The 20,051-nt window shown below is 38.1% G+C and overlaps 1 protein-coding gene across 1 annotated transcript; it reads right to left on the reverse strand.

Annotated features, from left to right (window-relative positions):
- Nucleotides 1-983: 983 nt before the first annotated feature.
- LOC121471483 (biliverdin reductase A-like) lies at nt 984-6,064 on the reverse strand. Its single transcript, XM_041722293.1, has 2 exons — nt 5,862-6,064; nt 984-1,338 (listed from the first exon to the last, which is right to left on the reverse strand). The coding sequence occupies exons 1-2, from the start codon at nt 5,897-5,899 to the stop codon at nt 1,080-1,082; spliced, it is 297 nt and encodes a 98-aa protein (XP_041578227.1). The 5' UTR covers nt 5,900-6,064; the 3' UTR covers nt 984-1,079.
- Nucleotides 6,065-20,051: the final 13,987 nt, after the last annotated feature.

Here is a 20,051-nt window from a genome sequence, read left to right on the forward strand (position 1 = left end):
GCCCTCTGAGTACCTAAATTGGAAACCTGACCACATCACTCCCCTGTTAAATAACACCCTTCAGTGCCTCTGTACTGCCTAACATATAAGACCCCAGCTCCTTCATCTAGCTTATCGGGATCCCACAATCAGATTCAACCTCTCTGGGACTCCCTCCTCCAAAGACAATGCTCCAGCCACACCGTTCCAGGCTGTTTCTTGCTTCCTTCTCTTTGCTCATGTCAGTCCTCTGCCAGGAAAGTCCTCCTCTGATCTTTACACAGCCAACCTAGTTCTCAAGATCTGGTTTGTGGATTTTCCCTGAACCTTCCTCCAGATGACCAGGGGCATCTCTCTTTTACTGGAACTATTCCATTACAATGACTGGTTTGTGTGACTGGTTCCCTTTCAACACTGTGAGTTATTGAGGGTAGTGGCTATGTCTTACTCCTTACTCATTTTTAGAATCCCTGGCACCTACCATAGTCACCCAATGAAAGTTGGTTGAGGGAAATAAAATTCCTTAAAGCGGGGAGGGGGGACCTCTGGGTGGCTTAGTGGTTAAGCATCTGCCTTCAGCTCAGGGCATGATCCTGGAGTCCTGGGATCTAGTCCCACATCAGGCTCCCTGCATGGATCCTGCTTCTCCCTCTGCCTATGTCTCTGCCTCTCTGTCTCTCTCATGAATAATAAAATCTTAAAAAAAAAAATAGGGAGGCTTCTAAGTACTATTTTGCAGTGGCTCAGTACATGAGCAGTTTAAAGGCTGGTTTGGTTTTTAATAGCTAGGTGACTTCAAACAAGATTTTCTAACGTACTAATGAAAACAAACCTGGTAAAATAAACTAACCCCATCTGATAGGGCTATTGGGAAGAGTGAACGAAATCAGGAATATGAAGCATTTAGCTCAATTCACCCAAGGTTAGTTCTTTCCTCGTGCCTATGCCATATGCCCCCAAATCCCAAATATCACTCCCAACACAGTTCGGGACAGTAAACAAAGTCTGTTTACCCAAGATATGTTTAATTGTAAGAATAAAGGTCAACTCTTCATAAAAAGGAAACTATGGTCCCATCTTAGAAGTGCTGCATGCATTCTTCACTTCTTTGAGTAGCAGTATTTCTGGATTTCTTCTGCGAGCCATAGGCAGTGCAGGATGCGCTTCTTTTCGGCAGCCAGCTCCTTTTCAGAAAACTGACCCAAAAGTTTCTGGACAAATATATTTTGATCTTTCAAGAAAATATTCTTATTGACTCCTACATTTGGCATGTTCTCCAGGGAACCAGATTTAAAATGGAAGCTTAAATGTCGGTTTCGTTTTAGACCAGGCCCTTTCTCTTCAATCCATGTGAGTGGACTGCAAAGACAAAAGAATAGCAAATGTTAGAAATTACAAGGGAGAGCAAGTGGATGTTTGCTGGTACCTAAGAACCTGGTAACAGGTCTTCATTTTGTACCCATCTTCCCTGAAGCTGCTGCTCAATGTAGTGTCTCAGGTGGCATCTTGACCTCCACCAGCCACCCAGAGGCCTTGGGTGATTGTTCCCAATTTTATTGCCAAACAGTCCTTCATTTAATTTTGCCATTAAACAATAGAATTCATTCAATGATTTTTGTGTGACCATCAGTTGCTTGTTTTTTCCTTTTGTGACTGCCTTATCCATAACTCTTTAAAAAGTTTTAAACTCCAGTTAGTTTACATACAGTGTTAAATTAGTTTCAGGTGTGCAACATAGTGATTCAACAATTCCATACATCACCCAGTTCTCGCCACAACACGTGCCCTCCTTAATCCCCATCACCTATTTGCCCCACCCGAGCCCCCTCCCCCTTGTCTCTCCCTCGTTCCCCCTCCCCTTCTCTCATTTGTTTTTACCCTGAGTATCACAGATCTAAGGGATCCAGATAAGGGCTACAGGCAATCCATGCAAAACTGTTTTTTCCATGTGTATGTGCATTTTAACGGAATGAGTTTTTAGAGTGCTTTCAATACATTCTCAAAAAGTCTATGAACCTCTTTGACTAACCTAGCTTACCAAGACCCACACTAGAACGCAAAGGTGAATGTTTAAGAGAAGATCTGAAGTACATAAAGGGGAAGCCATGCCAATACCCAAACATGCAGGGAGACACCAGGAAGATGTTGACAGAATAAGTCCCTTATTTTGTAGGGCCTATCAGCTAAAAACTTGAAAAGTTCTGGTTTCCTAATCTCCTAATCATGTATTTAAGTGTGGATATTGACTGCTGGCACTTGACTGCCAACTGAATGGAGTAGGGTTAGGATGGGATGTGGTCCACTAAAGTTCTGGGCTCAGACAACACTTAGCTCCAGACATCCCAACCCAAAACACAAGCTTTGAACTCACAGCTCCTCCACTCTTCCTCTTCATGAAACCTTCATCTGCAAATATTTGCATTTGTCTCCTTGAGCATGGACTGCCTATAAAAATGCTGTTTGCTTCTCACCTTCTACAGGGAGGTGTTCAACTACATCTACATCCCTAGTACCAGCATGTGCCTGCAAGCCTGGTGGAGGTGGTGATTTCTAACAGTGCTCTCTCGAGGCCCTGAAGGGAGAGCAGTCAACACCAAGCATGCCTTCAATCCCACTCCTACCAGCTGGCTTCAACAAGAGAGCTCAAACTTACAACTCTTCTATATACTGACTATCCACATAATATTTGTATTTTAAAAAAAGTATTCTGTTTATTTTTACAAAGTGTGAAAACTGCTGGTATGATGGAGAGAACATGGGCGAGAATCAGTTGCACTGGGGTTTCCTGGATGACCTTGGGATCTAAGACAGCGATAACCTGCCTCACTGGTGGGTGAGGACTGCTGTAGGGAAAGACAGGGCCTGGTGTGTTTTCTAGGATAGTCCTTTCTTGTGCCCTTCCCATGCACTTTGGGGAGAAGACATGACATTCTGGAGTCAGGAGACAGGCTAAGTGTGAGTCTCACACAATCACTTAGTTCTGGGCCCTTAGCAAGTTTCTAAACTGCTTCGAGCCTCAGTTTCCTAGGTGATAGTAATAATGGCCACTTCAAAGAGTTGGTATAAAGATTATATGAAAAAATCCTTGTTAAAGGGCTATGTTCTCGCACATAGAAGCACTCAATAAGCATTCACTAACACTAGCATTGGCACAGTGGGGATTCAGGTAAGGATCCTTGTCTTGCAAATCCTTTTATGATGACCCTTCAAGATCATGCCTACTCTCCTCCCTGTCCACAGCTATTCTGCTGTATTCTACGGTGTCGTTTGAAGGCAGCTATAACTTAACAAGTTGTGTCGGAAACAACTGACAGAGGCTCCTAATGTGTAGTAACAACAAGAAAGACATCTTCTTGTAGCTGTAAGAAATCTGGTCTGCAGACTGGGACAAGCTTTGGGGGAGAGAGAAAAGAAGCCCACAGGTCCCAAGCATTCCTCCCAGGCACTGTTGGGAGCCAAGACTGCATTTGCAGGAAGATGGCTTTTCTTTGTCACAGGGCACACTACACCAAGGGCCATGTAAACTGAGCAGGGATGCATTTGTTCTGAAGAGCCACAGTTAAGCAAGTTTTCTATTCTAGAAGTCATTAAAATGACCTATATATGAATCAATGATAGCCCATAAATCAAAAATTCATATTCAGGTCAGACAAAGAATCTAAGAGACCATAGTTAAATCAGTAAATTAGTAAAACTAAGGTGTCCAATCATCTAGAAATTTTGCATTGACTCAGATTTTTAAAAATAAATGATTTTTACAAACTCTCATCAAAAAGTAGGTCTTACTCCTAAAATATTAAATTCCATGGCTACTTTTTTTTGTTTGAATTGAGGTATAAGTGACTATACTAGTTTCAGCCCACAGCTAGTTTTTTTTTTTTTTTAATATTTCTATTTATTTGAGAGAGAGAGAGCAAGAGAGAGCGTGAGCAGAGAGAGGGCCGGTGGGAGAGGGAGAAACAGACTCCCCACTGAGCAGGGAGCCAGACTCAGGGCTTAATCCCAGGACCCCAGGATCATGATCTGAGCCGAAGGTGGATACTTAATGGACTGAGCCACGCAGGTGCTCAGCCCACAGCTAGTTTTAAAAGCACATTATGAGAGTATTATGTTGAGTGAAATAAGTCAATCAGAGAAAGACAATTATCAGATGGTTTCACTCATACGTGGAATATAAGAAATACCTTTATAAGGTAAAGGAGGGAAATTGAGTGAGGAAAAATTAGGAAGACAAACCATGAAAGAGTCCTGACTCTAGGAAACAAGCAAAGGGTTGCAGAGGAGAGGTGGGTGGGTTATGGGGTAACTGGGTGACGGGCACTTGATGGGATGAGCACTGGGTGTTCTACTATATGTTGGCAAATTGAATTTAAATAAAATATATTTTTTAAAGTACATTGTACAGGCTTTAAAACATTCCACAATGCAATGACAAAAATGAACATTAATGCCATTTATTCACTGCTTTAACACTGGATACAAAGAAGTTTGAGATACTCCAAACATTCTGCCACCCAAGAAAATTTCTCATGTCCTTCCATATAACAGGGAGTCAAACTTTAAATTTAAAGAAATGCAAAACATCAGGATGTTTCCTCCACTTTAATTTCCTCATTGTGAATATGAATAAGAAGTATACAGCTTTACCTATGCAGTTGTGGTTGTGTGAGATTAAAAGTACAATCTGTGAAGTAGAAAGCATTGTTTGAAATTAAGAATTAATTATAATATGGATTTGCCATCTGTCCCAACCCCTCACCTGATGCTTGCCCCCCTTTGCAAGAGTCCGTCTCTACTTCACTCACATCTTGTTTCCTAACACCTACTCAAATTTCAAGATTGAGCAAAGCATCTTTTCCTCTGAGAAGCATGACCTTACCTCTCCAGGTTCCCCTTTCCTGTGCTCCTGCAGCACACTGAGCTACCTTTAGCTCTGGCTACAGGAGACCGCACCTGTCTGCAGGGATGGACAGACCATAGCTGCAATTCTAACACAATGTCGGAGTCAGAGCCAGGGTCGACCAGCACGATTATTCCAAACACAGCACTTCCAAGCTCCGCATGCTTTTCCTTCATCTATGACCTCTGCCTTTCCCTAGCAAAGAGGGAACTCCTCAAATGGACATAGATCAGGCTACATTTAGGAATTCAAATACTTTTCTCTTTTTGTAAATACCCACCTGCTGCTTTTATTACCAAGAGACTCACTTTCCTGGAAACATATCTACAAACACTATAAAACACTTGCTGTTTTAGATATTTTGCAGGGCCTAAATGCTTTTCAAGGAAAACTATGAATATGCTTTTGTTTTAAAAAACTGGGTATGCAAAATAAAGAATCAGAAAATTTGGGGAACAGTATGACAGGATATACGATAAACCTGAGAAATAGAACTTTAAGTTTTGGTCACACTGAGGGATAAATATTTGGACGTGTGATAATAAGCCAGCAGGTAAAATGTCAATGGCAAGATCTAGGTAGTAGTTTTGGGTATTCGCTGCAAGATTTTTCCAACTTTACCATATGTCTGAAACTTTCATAATAAAATTAGAAAAAATTCAGGTCACAGAGGTAACTGGATTTTTGCTACTACCTCTCATACTGCTTACTTGTGGCAGAGGCAACCTGCCCAAATTCTATAAGCCTCTATTCACTTCCTGGCAGAGGGGCTCAAATTTGTCTTATTTACCTTTCAAGGCTCCTGTGAGGCTGAAATGAGGCAGTATAAGTGAAATCCCAGCATGTATTTTGTCTATAAAAACACAGCCCTTCTGGAGTTGGGGGTGGGTTCTAGGCCCTCTGGGCTCTGTCTAAATTCACCTTTGTGAACACACGACAATGCCCTCAAGTTTCCTTCTCTGCACGGCTCCTCACCACCTACCGTTTATTCTCTGTCTCCAAGCACACAGTCATTTTCATATATTGATCTTCCTTTCGTTCTTCCAATGTGGCGGATACAAGAGAAAGCTCCCCAAAGAGGGAGACCAGCCAGGTCAGGCGAGAAATGCCACTAAACGCAGGGAAGCCAAACCGCTCTTCTTCCAATGGGCCAGCTGTGGGGAATCACAAACACCATGGGAATTGGGAAGTAACCGACAGCTGGAGAGCAGAAGCAGCTTGTGGGCAGGGGGCCATGGCTAAGTGATTGGGACCAAGTGATCCTGCTTCACAGCCTGCTGTGCAAAATGACTACTCATATTTAGGTGCCTGAATGAAAACTTTCATAAAAGCATCTCTCCATTTGCTTGTTTATTTAATTCAATTTTGTTAGGAAAATAAGACATTTTATTAGAAAGATTTTATTAGAAACATCTAGCCCGCAGGATAATAAAAAATATTTCAGGCTTTTAATATTAGATATGGGTATGGATGTATAGTTTACATACAGTATACATATATACACTTACATATACATACATCTATACCTTGTTTAGTGAGTCATTTAAAGAAGTCTTGTAAAAGAAGAAGAATCAAGGTATTTCAGTCTCCCAAGTCTATATTCCTATAAATACTATATAGCTGTCTGTAAATGCCACAGCTATGATAACTAGGAAGAAAACAGCAATATCTACAAACTATGTCAATATTAAAAATATATTTTTTTAAATTTTTCTTTATTTTTTATGATAGTCACGCAGAGAGAGAGAGAGGCAGAGACACAGGCAGAGGGAGAAGCAGGCTCCATGCACTGGGAGCCCGACGTGGGATTCGATCCCGGGTCTCCAGGATCATGCCCTAGGCCAAAGGCAGGCACCAAACCGCTACGCCACCCAGGGATCCCCCAAACTATGTCAATATTAAGAAGATTGATACAGCAATCTTTTCTTAGTGTTTTCTTTTTTTTTTTTTAATTTTTTTTTATTTATGATAGTCATACAGAGAGAGAGAGAGAGAGAGGCAGAGACACAGGCAGAGGGAGAAGCAGGCTCCATGCACCGGGAGCCTGACGTGGGACTCGATCCGGGGTCTCTGGGATTGCGCCCTGGGCCAAAGGCAGGCGCCAAACCGCTGCGCCACCCAGGGATCCCTCTTAGTGTTTTCTTAGTGTTTTCTTAGTCTTCATAATCTCCTATTCAAAAGCACACTCAAAAGAATATTTGTGTGAGAAATAGGTGTGGCCAAGATCTTGCTCCCAACTGTCTCCACCCCAAATTATAAAGATAACCTAAATTTTTAAAAAGATTTTATTTATTTATTCATGAGAGACACAGGGAGAGAGAGAGAGAGGCAGAGACATAGGCAGAGGGAGAAGCAGGCTCCATGCAGGGAGCCTGATGTGGGACTCGATCCGGAGTCTCTGGGATCACGCCCTGGGCTGAAGGCAATGCTAAGCCGCCGAGCCACCCCGGCTGCCTGATAACCTAAATTTAAAAGACTACGTACCTGTTACAATTCTTTATAAACCATGAGAGAACACAGGGAGAGAGAGAGAGAGGCAGAGACATAGGCAGAGGGAGAAGCAGGCTCCATGCACCGGGAGCCTGACGTGGGACTCGATCCGGGGTCTCTGGGATTGCGCCCTGGGCCAAAGGCAGGCGCAAAAACCGCTGCGCCACCCAGGGATCCCTCTTAGTGTTTTCTTAGTCTTCATAATCTCCTATTCAAAAGCACACTCAAAAGAATATTTGTGTGAGAAATAGGTGTGGCCAAGATCTTGCTCCCAACTGTCTCCACCCCAAATTATAAAGATAACCTAAATTTTTAAAAAGATTTTATTTATTTATTCATGAGAGAACACAGGGAGAGAGAGAGAGAGGCAGAGACACAGGCAGAGGGAGAAGCAGGCTCCATGCACCGGGAGCCTGACGTGGGACTCGATCCGGGGTCTCTGGGATTGCGCCCTGGGCCAAAGGCAGGCGCCAACCGCTGCGCCACCCAGGGATCCCTCTTAGTGTTTTCTTAGTCTCTTCTAGCCAGAAGGAGACAGTGTAGCATAAAAATCTAAGAAACATGGAGAAGACTAGAAATAGATTCTATTTCAAAGAACTGGAAGAACCAAGTGACTTTTTCAAATTACCCACATTGGAGGGAAGATAAAAAATATATTCATAACTAAAATTTTTGATTATTAAAAAAAGCCATTAAAACTTTTTGCTCTGGTGGCTTTTTCTCATCTAGGCTAGAAGTTTCATAAAATACCAGAAGTATTTCCCGCTCTTCGATAGCTCTTTATTTTCAACTAGTCTCACACGCCTATTTCATATATATTCCCCCCATATTACTAATCTCTCTGGGTCCACAAAACAAAAACAAAAAAAACTTAAAAACTTAAAACACAATTAAAAGCTCTCTGAGTATATTTTGCTTAGTATTTCCATTCTATTTTTATTTTATATCTTTATCGTTTATTTACTCTTTACAAGTTTGTACCCTTAAACATTATAAATCTTACCACCCAACATACCCCTATCCCTTGGTAACCACCATTTCATTGGGTCTTTTTACAGGCTTGACTATCTAGATTCCACATACTAATGGTATATGGTACTTGTCTTTCTGACTTATCTTACTTAGCATATTGTGCTCAAGGTCTATCCATGCTGTGGCAAAATGGCAAGACATCCTCCTTTCCCATAGCTGAATAATATTCCACTTTGTATATGCACCACACCTTTCTAAAATACTCATCTGTTGATAGGCATTTGGGTTGTTTCTGTATCTTGGCTATTGTGAACAATGCTGCATATATCTTGTCAAAATCCCATTTTCATTTTTGTCGGATAAACATCCAGAAGTGGAATTGCTGGATTGTATGGTAGACCTATTTTTAATTTTTTGAGGAACCTTCATATTGTCTTCCACTGACAATGTATATGACTATCCTTTTCACCTTTTGCCAGCACTCGTCTCTCTTCTTCTAGATGATAACCCATTTGAATGAGGTGAGATATTTCGTTGTGGTTTTGATTTGCATTTCCCTGATGATTACTGATATCGGGCATCTTTTCACATGCCTGTTGGCCACCTTGATATCCTCTCTGAAAAAAATATCTATTTAAGAACTATACTGTGATTAAGTATAAAATGTGGTTAAGATCTATACTTTGACAGAAACACAGAGGGAAATCTGGGCCACTGGGAGATGCTCCTGGGACATCAGCCATTGCTTATCTCAGCTTCACAGAAAACTGCAGAATGTGCTGGGCTTGTTCTTGCATCTTGAGTAGGCAGGCATGTCTCCTGAGTCTCTAGAGAGTTAGTTGTGTGGGAGAGTAAGATTCCTTCTATCCTATCCACTCCCTAGCCAATGAATATGGCAAAGAAAGCTTCTTACAATAAGTAGAAGCTTCTCTCCTGTGGTGATTTTATCCATATTTATATGCCTATGAGGGGACTTGGGCATCTGGCGAGTTGGACCATATTTTGGTGCATGTTATATTTTCTCTAGAACTATTTCTAGATTTCCATTTCTGTATTTTCATTAAAGAATCTTTAAAAAAAAATTTTTTTGGAGTGCTTGGGTGGCTCAGTCAGTTGAATGTCTAACACTTGATTTTGGTTCAGGTCATGATCTATGTTGTGGGATCAAGTCCTGCATCAGGCTCCATGCTCAGCGCAGAACCTGCTTGAGATTCTCTCTCCCCTTTCCCTCTGCCTCTCTCCTGCTCATACTGTCTAAATAAATAAATGAATAAATCAGAGAAGGAGACAAACCATGAGAGACTCCTAACTCTGGGAAACGAACAAAGGGTTGTGGAAGGGGAGGTCGGTGGGAGGTTGGGGTAACTGGGTGATGGGCACTGAGGATGAGCACTGGGTGTTATACTATATGTTGGCAAATGGAACTTCAATAAAAACAAATGAAAAAAACTTAAAGATTTTATCTTTCAACTGAATCTTTGCTTATTTTTTCTATCATTCATCCAAAGCTCATGATAAACACACATGGTACCACAGCATACACACATACACACACAAATTCATAATCACATTCTCCTAGATCTTTTTATTGATCACACCTAGAGTACAAATCTTGATATCAAAATAGAATTTTGTGCACTAATGCTGGGGATGTAAACTGGTGCAGCTACCATAGAAAGCAGTATGGAGGTTCCTCCAAAAATTAAAAATAGAACTACCATATGATCCATCAATTCCACTTCTGGGCATTTATCCAAAGGAAATAAAAATACTAATTCAAAAAGATATCTGCATCCTCATGTACTATTTACTAAGACACAGAAACAACCTAAGTCAGACTGATGGATGAATGGATAAAGAAAATTTGATGTAAATATACAACGGATATTATTCAGTCATAAAAAAAGAAGGTAATCTTGCCATTTGCAACAAAATGGGTGGACCTTGAGGGCATTATGCTAAGTGAAATAAGTCAGGGAAATGATCTCACTTATATGTGGAATCTAAAAAACCAAACCAAAAAGCAGCACACTCACAGATATAGAAAACAGATCAGTGGCTATAAGAGGTAGGGGAAGGGGGTGGGAAAAATAGGTGAAGGTGGTCAAAAGGTCCAAACTTCCAATTATAACTGGAATGATAATGCCATAGAAATATAATGTACAGCAGAGTAACAATAGTTAGTACTGTACTACATATGGGCAAGTAGCTAAAAGAGCAGATCTTAAAAGTTCTCATAACAAGAAAAAAAATTTGTGTGGTGATAGATGTTAACTTACTGTGATGATCGTTTTACTATATATATAAAAATGGGATCATTTCATTGCATACCTGAAACTAACATAAAATCAATTACATTTCAATTTAAAAATTAAAAAAAGAAAACATTTCACTACTAAATGAACTAGGGCTTCTTGGAGAAATGGCTAAGTGCACAGCTGAGGCAGAGAGCGCACACAATGAACACAAACCAGTTTATACCAGAAAGCAAGAAACTGCTCAAAGAATAATGGAAATATGATAAAATGATACAAGAGCTAGCATGAAAAGGTCCCCACTAACAAAATAGGAAATAATTTTTAATTAATTAATTAATTAATTTATTTATTTATTTATGATAGTCACACACAGAGAGAGAGAGAGAGGCAGAGACACAGGCAGAGGGAGAAGCAGGCTCCATGCACCGGGAGCCCGACGTGGGACTTGATCCCGGGTCTCCAGGATCGCGCCCTGGGTCAAAGGCAGGCGCCAAACCGCTGCGCCACCCAGGGATCCCCAGGAAACAATTCTAATATCAAAATAAATAATGACAGTGGATTACATTACACTGAATTTAAAAGGAAGCCATGAATCCTTATTGATATAAATCCATAAATGAGTAATCAGAAAGTGTGATAAATAATGGATATTTATCAAGTTTAAAACTACCTACTCACAAAATAATCATTAATATAAAGGGGTAAAAGTAACTTTCCATGTAGAAACTTGGCAGACACCACTTTAATCCAATGATATAATTATTAATGGACTATTTGAATCAAATGCCACTTCTTTCACTTAGAAGAACACAGCATTAGTTCTGTGATATTCCTATGAAAGATGTATACCCTGAATTTAATCCTGAAGACACATCAGACAAACCCAAATTTAGAATATCCTACAAAATTAACTGGCCTGTAATCCTCCTAAATACCAAGGAGACTGAGGAAATGTCCAGAGCAGAGACAATGTGATGTGTCAACTCAAAACAGTATGTAGTCCTACACTAAATCATTTTGCTATAAAAAAGTGTTAATAGGAAAACTGGGAAAATTTGAATGGAGTCTGAGGATTAGATTTTAGTATGTACCAATGTTCATTTCCTCATTTTTTTTTTCATTTTCATAAATGGAGGAGTAACTGTCACATAGAATTATATATGTTTAAAGTGTACAACCTGTTGATTTGATAAGCATGCATACTGTGGAATGATTACCAAGAAAAAGTTACTTAACACATCCATCACCTTGCATAGTCAACTTTGCATATGGGTGGTGAGAATGTTTAAGGTCTACTTTCAGCAACTTTCAAGCATATTAACTATAGTTAACATGTTGTACATTGTACATGCTCAGAACTTAATCATTTTATAACTGAAAATGTGTACCCTTTGAGCTACATTCCCCTATTTCTCTCTCCCCCTAGGGAACTACCAGGCAACTACCATTCTAATCCCTGTTTTTAGGAAAGTTGCTTTTTTCCCCATTTAAAAAGATCCTAAATATAAGTGAAACCATACAGTATTTATTTCTCTAAGTTGTTTCACTTAGCATAAAGTGTTCTAGGTTCATCATGCTGTTGCATGTTGGGATTTTTTTGATTATTTATCCAATCTCCTTCCTCATTATTGGCCTGTTCAGTTTTTCTATTACTTCATGATTAAATCTTGGTAAGTTATGTGTTTCTATGAGTCTATCCATTTCTCCTAAGTTATCTAATTTGTTGGCATGTAATTTTTCATAGTAGTCTCTTATGATCCTTTGTATTTCCGTGGTATCAGTTATACCGTCTCCTCTCTCATTTATTATTTTATTAATTTGTCATCTTTTTTTTTTCTTGGTAACTTTTCTAGCTAAAAGTTTGTCAGTTTTGTTTATCTTTAAAAAAAAACTCCATTTCATTGATCTCCATCATCTTTCTAGTATCTTTTTCATTTATTTCTGCTCTAATCATGATTATTTTCTTCTGCTAAGTTTGTTCTTCCTTTTCTATTTCCTTGAAATGTAAAGATAGGTTGTTTATTTGAAATCTTTCTTTTTTCTTAATGGAAGTGTTTATCAATAAAATTCCCTCTTAGAAATGTTTTTGCTGGATGCAATAATTTTTGGCATATTCCCATTTTCATTTATCTCAAGATATTTTTGTTTCCCCTTTGATTTCGTCTTTGACCTGCTTTTTTCCCCCCAGAGTATGTTGTTTACATATTTGTGAGTTTTTCAGCTTTCCTTATGTTATTGATTTTTATATCATATTGTGTGGTCAGAAAAGGTAATATTTGATATGATTTCAATCTTATTAAATTTGTTAAGACTTGTTTGTGACCTAACATATGATCTATCCTAGAGAATGTTCCATTTTCCATTCTTCTTGAGAAGAATGTATATTCTGTTGATGTAGTAATGTTCTATATATGTCTGAATTGGTCTGAAGTGTAGTTCAAGTCCATTATTTCCATATTATATATATATATTTTTTTTAATTTTATTTATTTATGACAGTCAGAGAGAGAGAGAGAGAGGCAGAGACACAGGCAGAGGGAGAAGCAGGCTCCATGCACCGGGAGCCCGATGTGGGATTCGATCCCGGGTCTCCAGGATCGCGCCCTGGGCCAAAGGCAGGCGCCAAACCGCTGCGCCACCCAGGGATCCCCAATTATTTCCATATTATATTCTATCTGGATGATTTCTCCATTGTTGAAAGCAAGGTATGAAGTCCCCTACTATTATTGCATTGCTATCTATTTTTGCCTTCAGACTGGGATGCCCGGGTGGCTCTGTGGTTGAGCATCTGCCTTCGGCTCAATGTGTGATCCCAGAGTCCTGGGATTCAGTCTCCCATCAGGCTCCCCACAGAGAGCCTGCTTCTCCCTCTGACTATGTCTCTGCCTCCATCTGTGTCTCTGAGTAAATAAATAAAATCTGGGGGAAAAAATAAAATATTTCTGTCTTCAAATCTATAAATTGTCTAATGTATCTAGGTGCTCCAATACTGGGTACATAAAAATGTACAATTGTTACAACCTCTTAATGAATTGGTCCCTTTATTATTATGTTATGACAAATTATCATACATTTTTATATCATATATGTTTTTATATATGACATAAGATCATGTATGATTTTATATCATATATATCATATACATTATATGATTATTGATCCCTTCTTTATCTCTTGTTGCAGCTTCTCGGTCTATTCTGTGTGATATAAGTATAGCTACTCCAGCTTTGGGTTCCATTTGCATGTATTATTTTTCTATCCTTTCACTTTTGGCCTATGAATGTCCCTATAGGCAGCATATAGTTGGATTTGTTTTTGTTTTTGCTTTAGTTCACTGAGCCACCCTATGTCTTTTAGTGGAGAATTTAAGTAATTTACATTTAGAGTAATCACTGATAGGTAACATTTTTGTCTTTCAACCTATATGCTAGAATTCAAAGTGTTAGAGTTCACTATCTGAGTATTCAAGTACTTTGAATTTAACTATATATTTACTTTTTGCCAGTAAATTTTATACTTGTATATTCATGCCACTAATTAGCATCCTTTCATCTCAGCTTGAAGAACTCCCTTTAGTGTTTCTTGTAAGGCAGGTCTAATGATGATATAGTACCCCAGCCTTTATTTGCCTGGGAAAGTCTTTATCCCTCCTTCACTTCTAATATTTGTGGTTGGCAGTTCTGAAGTATTCTTGGTTGACTGTGTTCTTCACTGAGCACCTGGGAAAGCCTGCTGAGTTTCTGCTAAGAAATCTGCTGACAGCCTTATCAGGATTCCCTTGTATGTGGTGAGTCTTTTTTCTCTTACTGCTTTTAAAATTCTTTGGTTTTTTAAATTATTTTTTTGAGAGCTTGATTGCAATGTGTATAAGTAAAGATCTCTTTGATTTAAATCATTTTGGGGATAGTTGAGCTTCATTGTTCCTGAATGACCATATCTCTCCCCAGATTTAGGAAGATTTTAGACATTATTTCTTGAAATGTATTTCTTGAAAGTATACTTGTTCATAGTAGTCTCTTGTAATACATTTCTTTCTGTGGCACATCATAATGTCTCCTTTCACTTCTGATTTTATTTGAATCTTCTCTCTTTTCTTCCTAATCTAGATAAGAGTTTGTCAATTTTGATAATCTTGCAAAAACCAATTGTTAGTTTTAGTTTCTTTAATTTTCTTTCTGTTGTTTTTATGTTATTTATTTATAGTCTAATCTTTATTTTCCTTTCTTCTGCCAGCTTTTGATTTAGTTCAGTCCTCTAGTTCCCTGAGGTGTAAAATTGGGTCAATGACTTGCAATCTTCCTTGTTGTTTAGTGTGTTTAATACCATAAATGTCCTTCTTAGAACTGCTTTTACTACATCCCATGAATTTTGGTATGTTCTATTTTCATTTTCTCAAGTTAATTATCCTTGTGATTTTTTTCCTTCATCCACTTGCTGATTAAGAGTATGCTATTTTAATTTTCATGTATTTGTGAGTTTTCCAGTTTCTCTTCTGCTGTTGATTTCTAGTTTCATCACACTATGTTCTGAAAAGATATTAAGCATGATTTCAATCTTTTTAAATTTGTTAAGACTTATTGTGGCTTATATATGGCCTATCCTGGAGAATGTGTATTTGAGAAGAATGTGTGTTCAGCAGTGCCTGGGTGGCTCAGCCAGTTAGGTGTCCAACTCTTGATTTCAGCTCAGGTCATGACCTCAGGGTTGTGAGATGGATTCCCACTTTGGGCTCTGCACTCAGCAGGAAATCTGCTTGATAGTTGCTCCTTCTGCCCCTCCGCCTCCTCACATCTGTGTGCTCTCTCTCTTTCTCCAATAAGTAAATAAATCTTTTTAAAAAGAGAGGAATGTGTGTTCTGTGGATGTAGACATTCAATTGGTCCATAGTGCTGTTTAAGTCCTCAGTTTCATATATTTATCTTCTATTCAGTTTTTGTATCCATTACTCAAAAGTGGAGTACTGAAGTCTCCTACTATTATAATGCACCTTTAACAATGTTTGCTTCATATATTTGGGAGCTCTAATGTTAGATGAACTGACCACTTCATCAGTAATATCCTTCTTCATATCCTATGACACTTTTTTTACTTAAAGCCTGTTTTGTTTGCTATAAGTAAGACCTTTTGCTCTTTTCATTACCATTTACATGGAGTATCATCTTTTTCCATCTTTTCACTTTTAATCCACATGTGTCTTTGGATCTGAAGTCTCTCATAGATAGTATATAGCTGGACCTTGTTTTTGTTTTTTGTTTTGTTTTCATGCATTGAGCCAATCTAAGTCTTTTGATGAGGGAGTTTAGCAGTTTACATTTGAAATAATCACTGACAGGAAAAAACCTACTATTGCCATTTTCTTAACTGTTGTCTTGTAGTATTTAGTCCTTCTTTTCCTCTCCTACTGCCTTCTTCTGAGTTTTGTTGATTTTTTTTGTGTGTGTGGTGACGTGGTTTGATTCCTTCATCACTTCCTTTTGTTTATTTTCTATAAATATTTTCATGTAGTTACTATGGGGATTATATAAAGCATCTAATTATAATAATCTATTTCTATATTTCTATTTATGTTATTTTTCCATTAACATAGATTTATAGCTTTTTAAAATTCTGTCACTTCAATTTTATACTAGAATTAAAAATGATTATGAAGCATCAAAAAACTACAGTATTCTATATTTGTCTTTATATTTACCTTTATCAGAGAGCTTATTTTTGTATGCTTTTATGCTGCTGTTTAACATCCTTTTGCTTCAGTTTAAAGGACTCCCTTTAGCATTTCTTGTGGAGTAGGTCTAATGGTGATCGACTCCATCAGCTATTACTGCCTGGGAAAGTCTTAATTTCACCTTCATTTCTGAAGGACAATTTTGGTGAATATAGTATTAGTTGGCAGTTGTTTTTCTTTTAAGAAATTGAATACACCATCCCACTACCTCTGGCCTACAAGGTTTCTGCTGGGAATTCTACTGATAATCTTATAGGGGCTCCTTTATAGATGATGTTATTTTTTTTCTTGCCGTTTTCAAGATTCTGCCTTTATCTGTGATTTTGAAAGTTCAATTATAATGTGCCTAGTATGGATCTCTGTAATTATTCTAGTTGGAGTTCATCGTCTTGAATTTGTATTCCGTTTCCTTCTTCAAATTTGGGAAGTTTTCAGTCATTATTTTTCCAAATAAGTTCACTACATCTTCCTGTGACTTCTCCTGAGACTTACATAATGCATATATTGATCTATTTCATGGTGTACCATAATTCCCTAAGCTTATTTCACTTCTATTTTTTTCTTTTGGTTCTTTTGACTCAAACTTCAAATTACCTATCTTCAAGTTTACCAATTCTTTCTTCCACTTGATCAAGTTTACTGTTGATCCTATGCACATTTTTTAATTCCATCATTTTATTCTTCATCTCTAGAATTTTTTTATTCTTTTTTTAAATTCTTTTTATACTTTACATCTCTTTGTTGATATATTTTAATTTTGTTTTTACACTGTTTTCCTGATTTTATTTACTTGTCTCTTTTCTTTTTTTTTTTCCTTGTCTGTGTTCTTTTAGCTGACTGAGCATCTTTTAGAGTATTTTGAATTCTTTGTCCAGTAATTCATAGATCTCTATTTCTTTAGGATCAGTTTCTAGAGATTAATTTTTTCCTTTGAAAGGCCAATGTTTCCCTGTTTCTTTTTATGCCTTGTGATCATTCGTTGAGATCTGAATATTTGGGAAAACAGTCACTTTTTCCAGTCTTTACAGACTGACTTTGTTCAAGGAAAGACTTTCACCAATCAGCCAGGCTAGCAATTCAGGGGGCCTCTCAAATCTTTTCTGGGGATGTGTCTTCTCTGGGATTATGTGTGCAATTTCCAAGTGAAAGAGATTTGCCCCTGTTCTCAAAAACCTGTAATCTCTTGCTCCTCCTGGTGTCTTTATGCAATACTTCAGTTTCTCTGATGCTGTAACAAGCCACAGTGTTTGCTTTGGTTTTTAGAAGCCCAACTTTGCATCTAAAGTACACTATTTCTTTCAGCATTCTAACTCAGGAGAGTTAGAAACCAGTCCCTCAAGCAACCTGTGAAAAACCAGAACACTGGACACATGTTCCACTCTTTCTTTTTACCCAAGGGAGAAGCTAAGAGTCCGGAGTTTTGTCCTAATCACACCATGCTGTGCCAGGAAGGGGAAAGGGCCATAGGGAGTAAATACAATGAACTTTCTTGTCCACTTCAATTCCGGTTTTAGCTTTGTGTATGCCTGGGGAATTGTAACCATTTAAATGGTTTCTGGAGGGATCCCTCGGTGGCGCAGCGGTTTGGCGCCTGCCTTTGGCCCAGGGCGCGATCCTGGAGACCCGGGATCGAATCCCACGTCGGGCTCCCGGTGCATGGAGCCTGCTTCTCCCTCTGCCTATGTCTCTGCCTCTCTCTCTCTCTGTGTGTGTGTGACTATCATAAAAAAATAAAATAAAATAAAATACTCTCATTTAAAAAATAAAATAAAATAAATGGTTTCTGGAATTCTCACAAAGGCAATATGATCTATATGTGGCTCTTAAATCAGTGTCTCTGTGGTGGAATGAGGTCCTAGGGCTTCCTATTGCACAATCTTGCTGATATTAGTCCTAAATTATCCATAACTTTTGCCTTCCAAAATGATATTTGCACTTAGGTAGGCAAAGTTGAATAAAATTATTACTTCTTGGGCTACAATGTAAATGTTATAGTTACATTTTCAACTCACTTTCAACAGACAAATTAATACTATTAGTTGTAAACATTTGGCAATGTGGGCTCCTGAAGGGCAAGAGTCATCTTTTGGTTATTCTTACTGTCAAGCACAATCTCTCATGCATAATAATCTCTCATGCATAATCATGTTCTAATCCTAGAGAATAGGTCAGTTTCATTGCTAAGAATTTTTTTTCTTTTCTATGATCTCTACATATCCACTCAGATTCTGCTTGCTTATGGAGATAATACCAAGGCTCTAATATAACACTGATTCTTAGTATTTTTTTCTCCTTTTTAAAAAATTAACTGAAATCCATATTTTATTCAGATTTCCTTAGTTTCTACCTCATGTGCTTTTTCTGTTTCAGGATACCACATTACATTTAGTTATCATGTCTCCTGAGCTTCCTCTTGAGTTAGAAAGTTTCTTAAACTTTGCTTTTTAGTGACCTTGACAGTTCTGAAGAGTATTGGTCAGGCATTTTATAGAATGCCCCTCAACTGGAATTTTTCTGATGTTATTTTCATGATTGCACTGAGGTTATGTTTTGGGGAGAAAAATTCAGAAGTAATGGGCCATTCTCATCATAGTATATTGAAGGTACATCTTATTATCATGACTTACCACTGTGGATGTTAATTTTAATTTTGATCAACTAGCTGAGGCACTGTTTGGTTTCTCCATTGTAGAGTGTACTCTTTTCCCCTTCTTTCTGTATTTATTCTTTGGAAGAAAGTCACTACATGCAGGACATTATCTTTCTGAAGAAACTTAGTCTGTTATTTTGTCGAGTGTTCCACATTCTAGTTTACTTCATTTTTTACAGTGTCATTTAATATGTTTCTTTATCCCTGCATTACCTGTAAATCTCTATTATATGATTGATGCTGTATATATCACATCAGATGGTTTGTGACATCAGAATGACCCATATTAACAATCTTTTGGTTTTAGAATGACAACAACAGAGCTCTTCATTGTAAAAGTACATTTTTTTCTTTGCAATTAGCAAGAAATCTATGGCGTATTCTTTAGTATCTTGTTCTTGGTCCATGGACATCTGTGCCATGAGAAAACAATATACAAAGGTGATGGCTTCAAAGGCTCCTCTCACTCACATCAGTAATCATCTATCTGCTCATTCAACACCTCCTGAAGGCCTACTCAGTTCTAGGAAGTGTTTAGCTGCTGGGGCTTACAAGAGGGGACAGATGGGCTCTGCTCTTCAGCAGTACATCCCAGTGCTACAGAGCACTACAGGAGTTCCAATAAAGTTTGATCAGTCTACACTGGTGATAAGTGCAAGGTACTTTCTTTGGTGATTTTCATGTAAGTGTTTACCATACTTTGCTCATATATTAAAGATTTTCAATAGCAAATTTTGAAACAAAGAGTTTGTAATTTACACTTTAACTAAATCCTGTAATCCCTAAACATTCTAGTTAATTCTCATTGCCTCCATAAAGGGACTTGTGGAAGTATATAAGGACAAAAGTCTCTGGAGGGCAGTAGAGCTTAGATGAACAAATGTAGACCTCAGAGCCGGGAAGGAATAAATTCAAATCTCCATCTTCCAATTAGTAATGATGTTACTAGCTTTGTGATCTGGCTCAAATTACTTCTCTGAGCATGGATTCTTTTACATAAGTTAGAGAAAATACCTATCTCTAAGAGTTTCTAGGAGAATTAAATAAAAGAACATATAAAGTACTTAGTACAGTTCC

The sequence above is a fragment of the Vulpes lagopus genome, chromosome 11, assembly GCF_018345385.1.
Source record: "Vulpes lagopus strain Blue_001 chromosome 11, ASM1834538v1, whole genome shotgun sequence".
Taxonomy (NCBI): Eukaryota; Metazoa; Chordata; class Mammalia; order Carnivora; family Canidae; genus Vulpes; species Vulpes lagopus.